Source organism: Ammodytes marinus (assembly GCF_949987685.1).
Source record: "Ammodytes marinus genome assembly, chromosome: 1".
NCBI lineage: Eukaryota > Metazoa > Chordata > Actinopteri > Uranoscopiformes > Ammodytidae > Ammodytes > Ammodytes marinus.
In genome coordinates, this window is record NC_137230.1 from 22,028,613 (window position 1) to 22,042,586 (window position 13,974).

The 13,974-nt window shown below is 40.3% G+C and overlaps 1 protein-coding gene across 1 annotated transcript; it reads left to right on the plus strand.

Moving 5' to 3' along the window:
* The first annotated feature begins 11,617 nt into the window (after positions 1–11,617).
* On the plus strand, positions 11,618–13,292 carry LOC307255647 (BTB/POZ domain-containing protein KCTD12-like). The gene has a single exon (XM_080034373.1). The coding sequence runs from the start codon at positions 11,694–11,696 to the stop codon at positions 12,510–12,512; it is 819 nt and encodes a 272-aa protein (XP_079890499.1). The 5' UTR covers positions 11,618–11,693; the 3' UTR covers positions 12,513–13,292.
* The last annotated feature ends 682 nt before the right edge of the window (positions 13,293–13,974 follow it).

Consider the following 13,974-nt stretch of genomic DNA (forward strand, 5'->3'; position numbering starts at 1 on the left):
AGGATCCTCTCAGATTTTGGTCTACTGGTCGCACAAACTGAAAATAATCTCCCTAAGGCACTAAAAAAACAGCTGCATTCTTGCTTGTCTTCTTGGTTTGGGGGGGGAATGCGTCTAATTAGATCCCAAAAGGAGAACCAGCAGACATGAAGCTCTGGCTCATGGACACACGTTTAAAAATGTAAAAATTCAAATCATTTTTATCCATTCACTTTATCTGCTTCAGCTGTCAGGTTCATTTTCCCAGACCAACCTTAAGAGATAAAAGGGAATTCTGGGAATCAAGATCCCGCTAGAGCACTTCCCTCTCAATGTGGAGATGAGATTACAGACAGATAGAAATCTAACGTGCTCTGGAATCAGGCATAACTCCAGAGGAGGGACTCGAAGCAATGTGACTGCCCATGTAATTTGTTTGGAATCATACCCAAATATGCTTCAAAATAGCAAAGTATAAATTAGCGCCTCAAATAGAGTGCTGTGTTACGTGTTACGAAAAGGTTTTGCAAGGTCCTCCTTAGAAATAAAACAACTCTCAATAACGGAAATCAAGATCACTCAACCTCTGCTGCTTTGATTTTGACTCATCCATGTTTAAACCTTTCTCTCGCCTGACTTTGTAAAGGTTTAATGCAAAGTTCATGGATTTCCCCATTGACAGGAGATAATGTAAGCAATGACGATTATTAATGTTCTGATGGATCTCACTTTTACTAACTATGTTCAGCTTTCTTCTGACTGTAGCTCCAAACAGCCACCTGCGACCATGTTAAGTCCTAATGTAAGCCTAGAGACTGTAGAATGTTTAATGTGAAGATGATGTATTGCATCAGATATGGTTTCTTTCTTATAGTCTCTTCTCCCGTTAGCTTGACACAAGGCAGATTACTGTGCATCTCATCATGGGCTCCACCATCATGTCGATCTGCCAATATTTTGTGATAACAAAGGTCCCCTTTAATTTAATTACAAGGCAGCTAATTGACACAACTGAAGAGCCTGAAGGATGGATGAAGGGTAGAAGAAAAATAAATGATGTAGCTTGGAGAAGGGGATATGATAATGTATGTCTATGGGATATCAACGCAAATGTTGAGGGGACATTTAGTTATTTATACACGGACATGACAACATGACACAAAAACACACATCTCACACACACACACACACACACACACACACCATTCAATTATGTCATATCTCATTCTTTCCCATATATCTTTCCATCCCCTCCATTAGGCCCGTCCAAGCTGCTGAAGAGCATCTTCGGCAAATGAATGCAGTGGCTGCTCTAATCCAATCAGCAACGAGAACTTAATTATAGAAGCATCTTTGTTTCACTCTGGCCGACTGCAGGTAAAGTCTGGGGCTCACCACAGAAACAAGACGACTGCTCTGCAATCAGCAAACCCAGAGATTCTTAATGAGTTCAGCCATGATTCATCTTCACTGATATGGAATAAGTGATGTGAGTCAAACTCAGATCTACAGAGACTAGATGTTGTACAAGTGGTGGAGAGCCATCAGCTCTGCTGGATCGATGAGAATCAAATCATTCCATTGGACCTGCATGTATGGAGGATCAGTAGTGCAGAGATTGAGAAATGCAAGGCATGTGCAATTCAAGTGCATAAGCAACAGTCATATCAGCGTATTTTGCTTTCCTTTTTTTTCTTCATTTGTGTTTAGGTTGAATGTATGAGCAGATGTTTTGCTTTTTCCCAAAAAACATAATCTATTACTACTCCATTTGTCAGTTGATTTGGCTCACTTTCCATTGAAGGCAAATTTGTTTTATTTAAAAATCAAAAGTCTGTTGTGAAGAACAAAGCCAAATTAACTGTAAAATAAGAAAGCCACCAAAGCATCTGTATATCTCTATAGCCTGACGTATGTGTCTTGCTTTGTGTGAGGGCTGTCCTCAGCCCATCTCTTTATATATTTTCTAAAGAAAGGAAGGAAGGAAGGGTCATGCGAGTTGGATAGTCTTTTTTTTTAATCCCATAGAAATCAGTGGGGAGAATACAAAAAGCCTACATAAGCCCCAGGGGACCTATTCTCTCTACAAATGAAGATGCCGAGGAAGGGAGGAAGGGTGGATAGAACCAACCCATGTGAAACATTCACATACACACACATAATGCACTAGGGCCCTGCTGATGGTTGTGATGGTTGGGGGGTTGGTGACACAAAGAAACAGAAGGAATGAGGTGACATTTCTTATGAAAATTATTTTTGTGTTGTCATGTTTAGATGAGGGAGAACTTCACTTAAACTTGCACATGTTTATTCTAAAGCCCTTACACATTCTACATTTTGTTCAATTGTATTAACAATACAACATATGTATTCTAGATATTGGTTACTACAGTTGAAATACAGGTACATGTTCACTGTGGGAGATGCAGCATTGAGGGATTGTTTGTAACCTTTATTTAACCTCGAAAGATCAATTGAGGGGTGACCCTCTTTTACAATGACGTTGAGTACAGATACACAATATACAATATACAATGAGAATACATAACAAGTTTACACACACACACACACACACACACACACAGACAACAACAATTTAAAACATTCAGATCAATTGAATGAAATAAATAATAGCCTAATTAAAACAGTTACAAGTGTGGAGGGGTTGATTCAAAATAATACTTTTAAATTGGTTAACAGATATGAGTGTATTTATTTTAATTGTATGTTGTAGGCTGTTCCAGGAGTCAGGGGCACTATAGCTAAAAGCGGTTTTACCAAGCTCAGACCGGGCATAGGGGACATATAACATGATCATGTCAGTTGAGCGGGTTTGATAAAGCCCATCTGAAATAAGCAGCATTTCTGTCAGATAGAGTGGTAGCTTTCCAGTCAGAGCTTTATATATAAAAATATGCCAATGTGCATCACGTCTCTCCTTAAGGGAGGACCACCCAACCTTTTCATATAAAACACAATGGTGTGTATCATAAGCATCTCCTGTAATGAATCTCAAAGCAGAGTGAAATACAGAGTCAAGGAGTTTAAGGCATGAACGAGATGCATGCCGATAAACCACATCACCGTAATCAAGGACAGACATAAAAACTGCCTCAATAATCCTTTTCCTACTAAACAACGGGAAGGTAGCTTTATTCCTATAAAAATATCCAATCTTTTGTCGCAGACGACAGACAAGATTTTTTATGTGAAATGTAAAAGAGAGTTTTTCATCTAGCCAGATACCAAGGTACTTATATTCAGAGACTTTTTCGATCAAAGAACCGTTTACAGCATAGATGCATGCACTATTGTCTAAATCTCTAGCCCTAGAGAACAACATGAATTTAGTTTTAGTCTGGTTAAGGACAAGTTTAAGTGAAATAAGAGCATTCTGAAGAGCATTAAAGGACAGTTGCAGGTTCTCAATAGCTGACTTTGCAGAGTCAGCAACACAATACAAGATGGTGTCATCAGCATATAAATGGATTTGACAACCACTGACAAGAGACACAATATCATTGATGTAGATGGTGAATAGTACCGGACCTAAAATTGAACCTTGTGGAACACCTTTGGTTATGGGTAAGAAACCAGATTGGATATTACCTAGCTTCACACATTGAGATCGGTCAGAAAGGTAATTACTGAACCAGCTACACGCATTTTCACTAATACCAATGTTAGCCAATTTATCTAATAGTAAAGAATGGTCTACTGTATCAAAGGCTTTACTGAGATCAATAAAGAGGGCAGCACAGTGATTACTATTATCTAAGGCAGAGACAATATTGTTAGTAACCAGAGTGATGGCAGAGATAGTGCTATGGTTAGTTCTAAAACCAGATTGGTGAACAGATAAAATAGTGTGACTTGAGAGAAATGTTTTCAATTGGTAATTAATAAGGGATTCCAGCGTTTTTGACAGACATGACAGTCTGGATATTGGCCTATAGTTATTAGGGTCAGTTTTTTCTCCCGCTTTATACAAAGGAAGGACACAAGCTGATTTCCAGATCCTTGGAATAACGCAGGAAGATATAGAAAGGTTAAAAATGTGGGTAATACACTCTGCAATTACAGGGGCTGAGAGTTGGAGAAAGAATGGGTCTAGGTTGTCTTCTCCAGTGGATTTCTTGGGGTCAATGCTTAAGAGAGCATCAAGAACCATAATGGAGGACACAGGAATAATAGAAAACTGAGGAACATCATTGGTGGTAGCCATATGAACCTGTTCAAGGGGTAGCTGGTTGTCTGCTAGAGAAGATCTAGAGTTGTCCTCTTTGAAGATATGGCCAGCAACATTAAAATGTCTATTAAAACCAGCGCAGATCTCGGTTTGATCGGTAATAAAACTATCATCAAATTTAACCTGAATTGGAATAGAAGCTGATGTAGCAGAGCTATTTTTGTTGGTTTTAACCACCTTCCAGAATTTTGCTGGGTTAGAATAGGTGTCTGTGATCAATTTTAAATAGTAGTCAGATACATTCTTCCTCACTAAGGATGTACATTTATTTCTTAAGGCTCTGAATGCAATCCAATGTGAGGCGTTATTAGTACGTCTAGCAAGAGACCAGGCTTTGTTTCTAGTTTGGAGAAGAGATGTAAGTTCTGGACTAACCCAAGGACTGGATCTATCCTTAACTCTATACTTCTTAAAGGGGGCATGTGTATTTAAAATAGATAGAAAGGTGGAAATGAAAAAGTCTAAAGCTAGTTCGACATCAGGAATAGCCAGGGTGTTGTGAATATCACTATTATAAAGGTCATGAAGAAAGGCTTGCTTATTAAAAATGTTTAGGTTTCTCTTAATTAAAACCCTGGCTGAGGATTTTTTTTTTATATGTGTATCACGGACACATACAATGGGACAATGGTCACTTATACCTAATTCATAGTGATTGTGAAACATAAGAGAAGAAACAAAGGACAAAGACTGGAAGAAAATGATATGAGGGGTCGTCGTACCTCTTAGCTCATCACGACGCACATCAGCCATCCAGCCCTGCACTATCTTACGTGTGTGTGTGTGTGTGTGTGTGTGTGTGTGTGTGTGTGTGTGTGTGTGTGTGTGTGTGTGTGTGTGTGTGTGTGTGTGTGTGTGTGTGTGTGTTTAGTGCCCGGTTGAGTCTGAGCCAGAGGATCCATTAGGGCTGATTGAGGAGCACAAGGGTGCAGACATAACCCTGAGAGAAGGTGACGAGAACACACACACACACACACACACACACACACACACACACACACAGTCCCGTCCAGTCACAAAGCACGAGGAAAGCTGGAGCCGCGTGCAACTGTGTCACAGCCGTGTAAAGACACACGTGAGCACGGAAGGGCCCACAATAAAGACTATATCCGCCATAACCTGCACAAAGAGACACACTGTCAGGACCCACACCCTCTCTCTCTCACACACACACTCACACACACACACACACACACACACACACACACACACACACACACACACACACACACACACACACACACACACACACACACACTGTCATTCTTAACTGATGAGGAAGGGATGACTTTGCATATGAACCACAATAAGTAAGTTAAAGAGCAATGGCTCAGTTGTACGTAAACCAATGACAGTGGGCCAACGTGCACAGTCACACTACCAGGACCCTGAAACTGATTCAGGCAGCAGCTACACAGAATCAACAAGAGTGAATCGAGATCAAATTAATTGTATAGTTTACACACATGTGACATGTCAAAAAGGTCCTTTTGGTCTATTGTTACTTTGACAACCAACCATGTTGCTAATAAGTGACTTTGAAATTAATGTTGGGTAAACTGATGTATTTTAGTGCCTTTACTTTAACTCTTGGGCTTTACAAACACACATACACGCAATGTGATTTATGTGTACTATATTGAAGCTATTAGTGCATCCTTTTTTTCATTATGAATGAATGTCAGTTACATTCAAGCCATTGCCAACAACTTTACTAGCCAATATAACCTCCATATAGCTCTCTCTGTATTTCTCAGTATGGCAGTGTTTACAAACTGGTGTCAACCCCTGACACTGGCGCAGGAGCTCAGACAAATCCCAATAAGCACCCAAGAAATGTCTCAGTGGTTGATTCTACTGCTTAGAATTCTGCTGCTTAGAAAAAACCTGGACGTACAGCCAAAGGTATAAAATCCGTGCCGATCACATAAGGCTTACCTCTTGCACACATCACTGGTATTCCACTGCACACCACCTGCTCTGCAACAAACAGCAGAAAGACAAAGTTATCTGATCACAGTTGAGCATTTTCGCAGCTTAAGAGCCAGATATTGTATTCTGAGGATTTGGTCAACACCAAAAACAGAGCTAAACAATAATTCATATTGGCTCATTAGGTGGTTAGAAACATGACTCAAAACAATGCTAAATGAAACGTCAGTCTCAGGCAACTGTTTGCTAAGTTTGCCAAATCATGCATATTGTTGCAATGAATGTTTTAAACATTATGAAATGGGTGTCCTGACTGAAATCAAAATAGCCTTGCAGTAGCACAAGAGGTCAAAGTGCGTTTGGGGGGGAAAAAAGGAGTAGGGACGAGTGCTGACAGCGAGTTTGTGTGTGTGTGTGTGTGTGTGTGTGTGTGTGTGTGTGTGTGTGTGTGTGTGTGTGTGTGTGTGTGTGTGTGTGTGTGTGTGTGTGTTAGACAGGAGCAGGGTGACGGCTGGACAGGGGGAGACAGCACATGGATGACGGGCCGGGTGCTGTAGAGAGCACAGAGACTCACACTCCAGTACACTACAGAGTGACAGTGTCTTGGCCGGGTGTCACATCAGACGCACGCCTCATGTCACAAGAAGGATTGCTGGGAGAGAGGGACAGGTTAGAATACAGCACAAGCCTATTACTACATTATTTATCTATCTATCTATCGATCTATCTATCTATCTATCTATCTATCTATCTATCTATCTATCTATCTATCTATCTATCTATCTATCTATCTATCTATCTATCTATCTATCTATCTATCTATCTATCTATCTATGTATCTATCTATCTATCTATCTATCCATCCGTCCGTCCGTCCGTCCATCCATCCATCTATCTATCTATCTATCTATCTATCTATCTATCTGTCTATCTGTCTGTCTCAACACTAGATGCAGGTGGACTGACGATAAGGTTACACATTTGTATTTGAGTCTAAATAAATGTAGCCTAAATAACAGTTTGAGGCCCACACAAAAAGTTACATTTAGAGAAAACTTTAAAAAAAGTATGACAAAGTTTTGTAGCAGCATTTTTTATTTATTTTTCACTTCTTTCTTCCCTGATTTCCCCTCAGATTTATCTGTGGAGGCCATTTGGAAGGGTCTGATTCTCAAATTGGAAACCAATTGGCAACGTTTCTTTACAGTATTTAAATTAACTAAAAAAGCGCTGCTTGCACATTGACTATTCCAAAGTTGCCAATCAGTTTGTTCATATTTTATAATAATATTACAATCAAGTGGCATTTTTCAGTATAATCATTTGTTTAACTTTGAATTGTTTAAGTGCTCATGATATTTTGTACTTTTGCTTAAGAACATTGTGTATTACGTAATCAGAGTACTTATTTCACCACTGCAGAAACCTCTACAAAAACATGTTTTAAGGTGAAAACGCCCACACTACTTAAGAAAAGGTAATGGGTATTTAACAGCAAATAAAGCTATAATAACCCCCGCTTGTTACAGCAACACAAAGCCTGTAATAAATGAAGCCTCAGAAATCTGAACCAAATAACTAAGAATAAATGATGGTTCTCAGAGAGGAACCCATATATAATGAATACATGAGCTGCCATATCTCTTGACCTTCAAAGTATCTAAGACATGGCTTTAAAGCTAAACTTAACAACCTCCTTTACCCAATTATCTTCTGCCAGACTGTGAGAAAAAAAGGTAACATTTAACTGGAAAGACACAGACATGAGGGAGCAAGATTAGACTGAGGATGACAATTTAGGTGTGGGGTGCAGAAAGAGAGAGAGAGAGAGAGAGAGAGAGAAACAGAGGAAGACGTCATCATTTATTTTATTATAACAACAATAGAGACCAATGCATGTGTAACATATGTTTTTCAGTGTTACAAATATGGAAGAACAACATGCACATAAGGGAATAAAGACAAAGCACTATCACACAAACGAGCTTCATGTTCAGTAGTTCGATTGGCGTTTTAAGAAATAATGAATTCCTTATAAGATACAAATGAGTGGCAAGTGTTCTTGAAGGTGGGTTAGTACCACAAATACGAATATCTCCATCATGGTAATACAATAGCAACAACCTGTTTCTTCATTGGTCAACCACTAGATGTCACTCTAATCCAAAGATTCAGTACAAAGCCTGGGTGCGTTTGAGCTCTCAGATAAGAGCTCCATGTGTCAAGAAAGCAACACGTGAATGTGTTATATATGTTAATAATACTGTATACCTACAAATAATCATAATAATGATGTGCTCAATAAACTCAGATGTAAATGTTTCACAATCAAAACTTAAATATTTTTTTATTTAATTGTTACATACTCAAAAGTCTGCTTTCTGCTATGTAACATATTCTGCTTTTCTGAAAACCAACATTATTCCAGGACAGGATATGGACTGAATAATACATTAATACAGATGTTTTAAATTATTTTCACTCCATCAGAATGTACTGTATAATCCAAATTGCCACAGTTGCACAATTGTTTTCTATCCACTTGACCTTTACACTATCATCATATTTGTTGCAACAACAGCAATTTCACTGCTTCACCATTCTGATTGGTTTACACTTACAGTATTATACAAACAGAAACAGAATAATCAGCATTCCTCCTCAGCGCAAACACTGGTGCGTAGATTGAAATATGTATGTGTTAAAATGAGATCAATCCGTGAGTAGGAGGAAAAAGTGAAGCCTCTTTTTGAGGGATTATTTGAGACACTACAAATCAATCAGACCAGCTTTATCCAACCTCCAGAGAAGACATGTTCTGTAGGCTACACATCATGTGTACTACTGTGTTGCCTGTTTCTTTTGTTTTCATTGCAGTGGTGAACAAACACAGACCCCAGGCACACTTCCACTCAAGCTGCACAGACAAATTTGGTGTTCACTGGTGGAATTCCAGCTTCTTCATTTAATATTGGAAACAAGAGGACTGACTCGTAGCCTGAGATGTTAGCAAACTCTATTACATGAAAACAGAATCTGATCGTTCATGTCAAACACAGTGCAGCATTGCCTCATACACTCTTGAAATCGTCATCTAAAACGTGGGAGGCCAGAAGAGAAAATGCACCAGGGCAAATATGACAAATAATGTAACATGCCCCCTGACTTTGCAGCTTAAGTGTGCACCCCTCCCCCCCACCACCCCACACACACACACACACACACACACACACACACACACACACACACACACACACACACACACACACACACACACACACACACACACACACACACACACACACACTAAGTATCTGTATATCACAACTGTTTATAATGCCCCCCCCCCCCTGCTCATCCCATGTGGCAGTTTATGATATGTTATTAACATCCTGGTACTTCATGTAAACATGATGAGTGGAGAGTTGTTATGGTTGCCACAAGGACCCATACTTCATAAAAACAGCTTGTCATTTCCTGGCCATTTAAGAGTGTATTAGCAAAAATGTAGAACATGTTCTTGAAAATATGTAGCCTAATGTCTTGACCTTTTCTAGTGGTATGTGCCTTTTCTAGTGGTATGTGGGCCTACTGTGCTGCAGGAAGTCACTGACATCTGCTGACAGTAACTAAAATGCACTTTACTTATTATACTTGACCAGTGTTGGGAATAACGCCTATTTTTTCAGTAACGGGGTAATCTAACTAATTACTTTTTCCGTCGTTACAACGCCGTTATCGTTACTGAACGTTAAATGCGGTGCGTAGGCCTATATGAATTGATTGAATAAACTGTGTAATCCGAGCGCACCCCTGGCTCCATAGTACACAAACTGCTAGTGAGGAGACCGAGTGGGTTAACAACAAGATAAGCGATTTTTATTTCTTATAGTGTTTTAAGTTGTGTTTTATTCAGTGTGGATGACATTATAACTGTCAGTTAGCGCCGTCACGTCAGTCAGCCGCGGAGCGCTGTTTAGTGAAGTTTATTTTTCTTTCTCTCTCTGTTGTGTGATCGTGCACTTTGCCGCAGTAACCACCTATCAATCCACGGTTGAAACGTGCTCTCCCTGAGTTCTTTTGCATCGCCCTGTGAGTAAGTGCATGGAGTTTCCCGATCTCTATAAATTATAATTTATGCACGTTACTAAACGGCCGCGATTCGCCGGTTGCAACAGCTGTTTAGCGTGTCATCACGAGCCGAATATTGCTATTGTTCTTTTCCTGGGATCTATATGCTGCTGTGCATGTTAAAGAAGGAAATAAACATAGGATAAATCCTTACTCCTCCTCTCATCGTCTCTTGCTTCATAGTCTGACGTTGTTGGCCTTAAGTGGTGTTTTAGCCGACACCCCTGAAGTGAATCCAGTGATATAGCAGATCAGCACGGTACATTCAGCAGTTTCCTCTACTACTTTTGTTGAGAACAAGGATAAAAGAAGTGCAGGATAAAAAAAATACTTGCAGTGTAGGATAAACCTCTTGCTGTCTGTTGATGTGCAATAGGCTATTGAAGGTTATGTAGCCTGCAAGTCCTACCTGTCTGTTCTACTCATTTCAACTGACTTGTGAAAACTGCTCAGAAAAATAATTTTTTTTGGACATATAGCAACTTTTTTTTTTACAGTAGGCTAACGCAAATAGTTACTTTCCCTGGTAACGAGTTACTTCTATTATATAGTAATTCAGTTACTAACTCAGTTACTTTTTGGAACAAGTAGTGAGTAACTATAACTTTTTTAAAGTAACGTTCCCAACACTGTACTTGACTGAGGCTCACGTGCATTATGAAGGCTTAGCCTATAGCAAGGATTATAATTCACAAAAGTCTTCATTAAGTGGATTGTGGATTTCATGGAAAGCAAGAGTTGCCTCTATTGTTCCAGTAAAATACCTGCATTTATAATTTTACTTTGTCGAAGGGAAAGAACAGTAGGGCCTAAATGGTTTGGCAGCAGAATGTGTTGTAGAGTGCTATTTTATTTAGTCCTACTTTGTAAGACACATTTTCATGCAGGAAGTTGGAGTTCAATTAACCTGCCTTATTCTTTCTTTTGGTAGCTGATAAAATCTTCATGTGTAGGCCTAAACTATAGTTGTAACAAAAATATCCCACTGAAATGTAACTTCAAATTTGAGCAGTAGCTATGAATCTCATAACTCTTGGCAAATGAAGCAAGTAAACTTTGAATTACAAAATAACTTTAGCTTTCACTAGGCTACTTTAGTAAATGTAGCCTATGCCTTGCAAATTGTAGTCAATAATGTATACATTTTAAAATAGGCGTATAGGCTACTAAGCTACATGGAGCCCTCAAAGGCAACATTATGTTTTCGAAGAGCTTTCCAGTTAACAGTTAATGTCTCTGTCTGTTGGCCGTCCTTCTCCTTTTTCCTTCTCCTCCCCCTACACGTAGCCAAACCAATAATAAACAGTTCTGTACAGTGAGGAAAGACTCGCTACTCTCCGAATCTCTAACCTTCCGTCCTTGTGAGGAGGACACCAACCACGGGACACACAGAGAAAGAGAGATGGCACAAACCGACAGACAAAGTGCAACTTTCCCTGAGGTAGTGGAGCTGAACGTGGGCGGGCAGGTGTACGCGACCCGGCTCGAGACTCTTACGGCGGCGCCCCTCAACTCTCTCCTATGGACCAAGTTCACTAGGAGCGCCCCGGGCGACCTGCCAAAAGACAGCAAGGGCCGCTTCTTCTTCGACCGGGACGGCTTTCTGTTCCGCTACATTCTGGACTACTTGCGGGACTCCGAGCTCTTCTTGCCCGAGTCCTTCAAAGAGAGGAGGCGGCTGCAGAAGGAAGCTGACTTCTTCCAACTGCCAGAGCTCGCGACGCGCCTGGCCGCGGATAGTAAAGACAGCTCGTGCGCGGAGGACAGCAGCGGGGAGCCCGAGGAGGCTGTTTATCTCCCCAGCCCGGTCACCTCTTCCTCGGACACAACCCTGCGCTCCCCCGCCGTGCCCAACGCTGCCGGCTTCATCACTATCGGCTATAGAGGCAGCTACACTATCGGGAGAGACATCCAGGCGGACGCAAAGTTCCGCAGGGTCGCCAGAATAACCGTGTGCAGCAAGATATCTCTGGCCAAAGAGGTTTTTGGAGAAACTCTGAATGAGAGCCGCGACCCAGACAAACCGTCTGACAAATACACCGCCAGGTATTATCTGAAGTATAACTTTCTAGAGCAGGCGTTTGACCGGCTGGCCGAAGCTGGTTTTCACATGGTGGCCTGCAACTCCACTGGGACCTGCTCGTACGCCAGTAACGACCCGGGTGAGGACAAACAGTGGACCAGTTACACCGAGTATTGTTTCTGTCGACGGACGGACTGACGATTGTGAAACTAATACTGACTGGGAACACTTCTTGCGTTAATTTACATCCCAAACTATCAGCTTCAGCCTCGTTGTAGCCTACTTTCAGTTGCTTTTTCATTTGTGTCACTCTTTCTCTGTGCAGTAGGAACTGCCTGAGTTGAACTTTGCTGCCATTTCTCCTCTGTTCTGCTGCACGAGCATCCAACTCCAAATTCAAACATACATCTCATTGGTCAGAGAAGAGTCCAGACACATCCACTCTCTCTTTCTCTCTATCTTGATATATGACTGAGTTATTTTTATGGTCCTGCTGCTTCATATTATGGCTTTCAAAAAGACTGCTTTGTTCTTCCAAACAAAAAAAAAAATGTTAATCAAGTTGGCACAAACGAGTTGGCTTAAACGAGTTTTCTTTAGACCTTTACTGAGCTGAGCTCTGCTTGCATTGTCATGTTTTTTTGTGAAGAGACTTGTTTTGTGAACTGTAAATAGCTTAATGTTTGGTTTGGCTATGACCTGCAGCTTCTTCTGTAATCTCCTATGACTCTACAAGTGTTTCATTCTGGTGATTGAAGGATAAGGAAAACAATAAGTTGCTTGTTTGGCAGGAAGCTCAGTGTTGTTGTCTCTGTTTAATTTGATCATATAAACCACACTTAAAGTATCACCGCTTTCAAATATATCAGACCTTCTTTCACAATGGAACATTGTTATGTGCCATTTATGAGCTGTTGTCGTTGTTTTCTCTTTAGATATAATGCTGCAGCGAATAAAGTGTGACATCGTCCCCCTTGAGTTCACTGTGGAAACTAGTTCAAATTCATGTCATTCAAATGCATAGATGTTTTTGTATTCTCTATAAGTGGATTTGCCCCAAAGTGAGACGGCACTTTGAACATTTACAACAGCTTCTGATGGGTTCTCTTCCATAAAACGTTTTTATTGCAATCCTTATGTGTTCAGCCATACTGACCTCACTCATGGATATTTCCCCCCAGGTATGGACATATCAGAGATCAAATCCACCCACTACTGAATGAGGGATGACCTCACTTGAGTATAATGCCACCAAAAGAGTTTGAAGAGAATACAACCTGAATGAAGTCACATCCCATTGTTTTTAACATTAAGTGTGACATTTATCAGCAAGTCATAAATTCATAGGTCAAGATGATGAGAGCGACGATGTTACAAATTGCATTACGATACAGTAGAAGTGCAGCATACACTTATGCTTCATTATTTTAGACACAAAGTCATGTGTATTTTCTTAATAAACTACACTTATATCGGTCATGGTGGAACACAATGCGCTAAAACACATATAGATGAGTTGTCAACAGGGACCACAATGGAAATAAGCCTTCGGGCTTTTTTGTGTTATCCCTGCTATTTATGTATTTTAATGTATGACACAGAGTGCTGTTCATAGTTTATATCAAATAGTCAAATAAAATCATTCATTCATTCATTAACA

Bases quoted from the DNA above. Each gene is read 5' to 3' on its own strand.
- LOC307255647 (XM_080034373.1), top strand. From the start codon at position 11,694: ATGGCACAAACCGACAGACAAAGTGCAACTTTCCCTGAGGTAGTGGAG.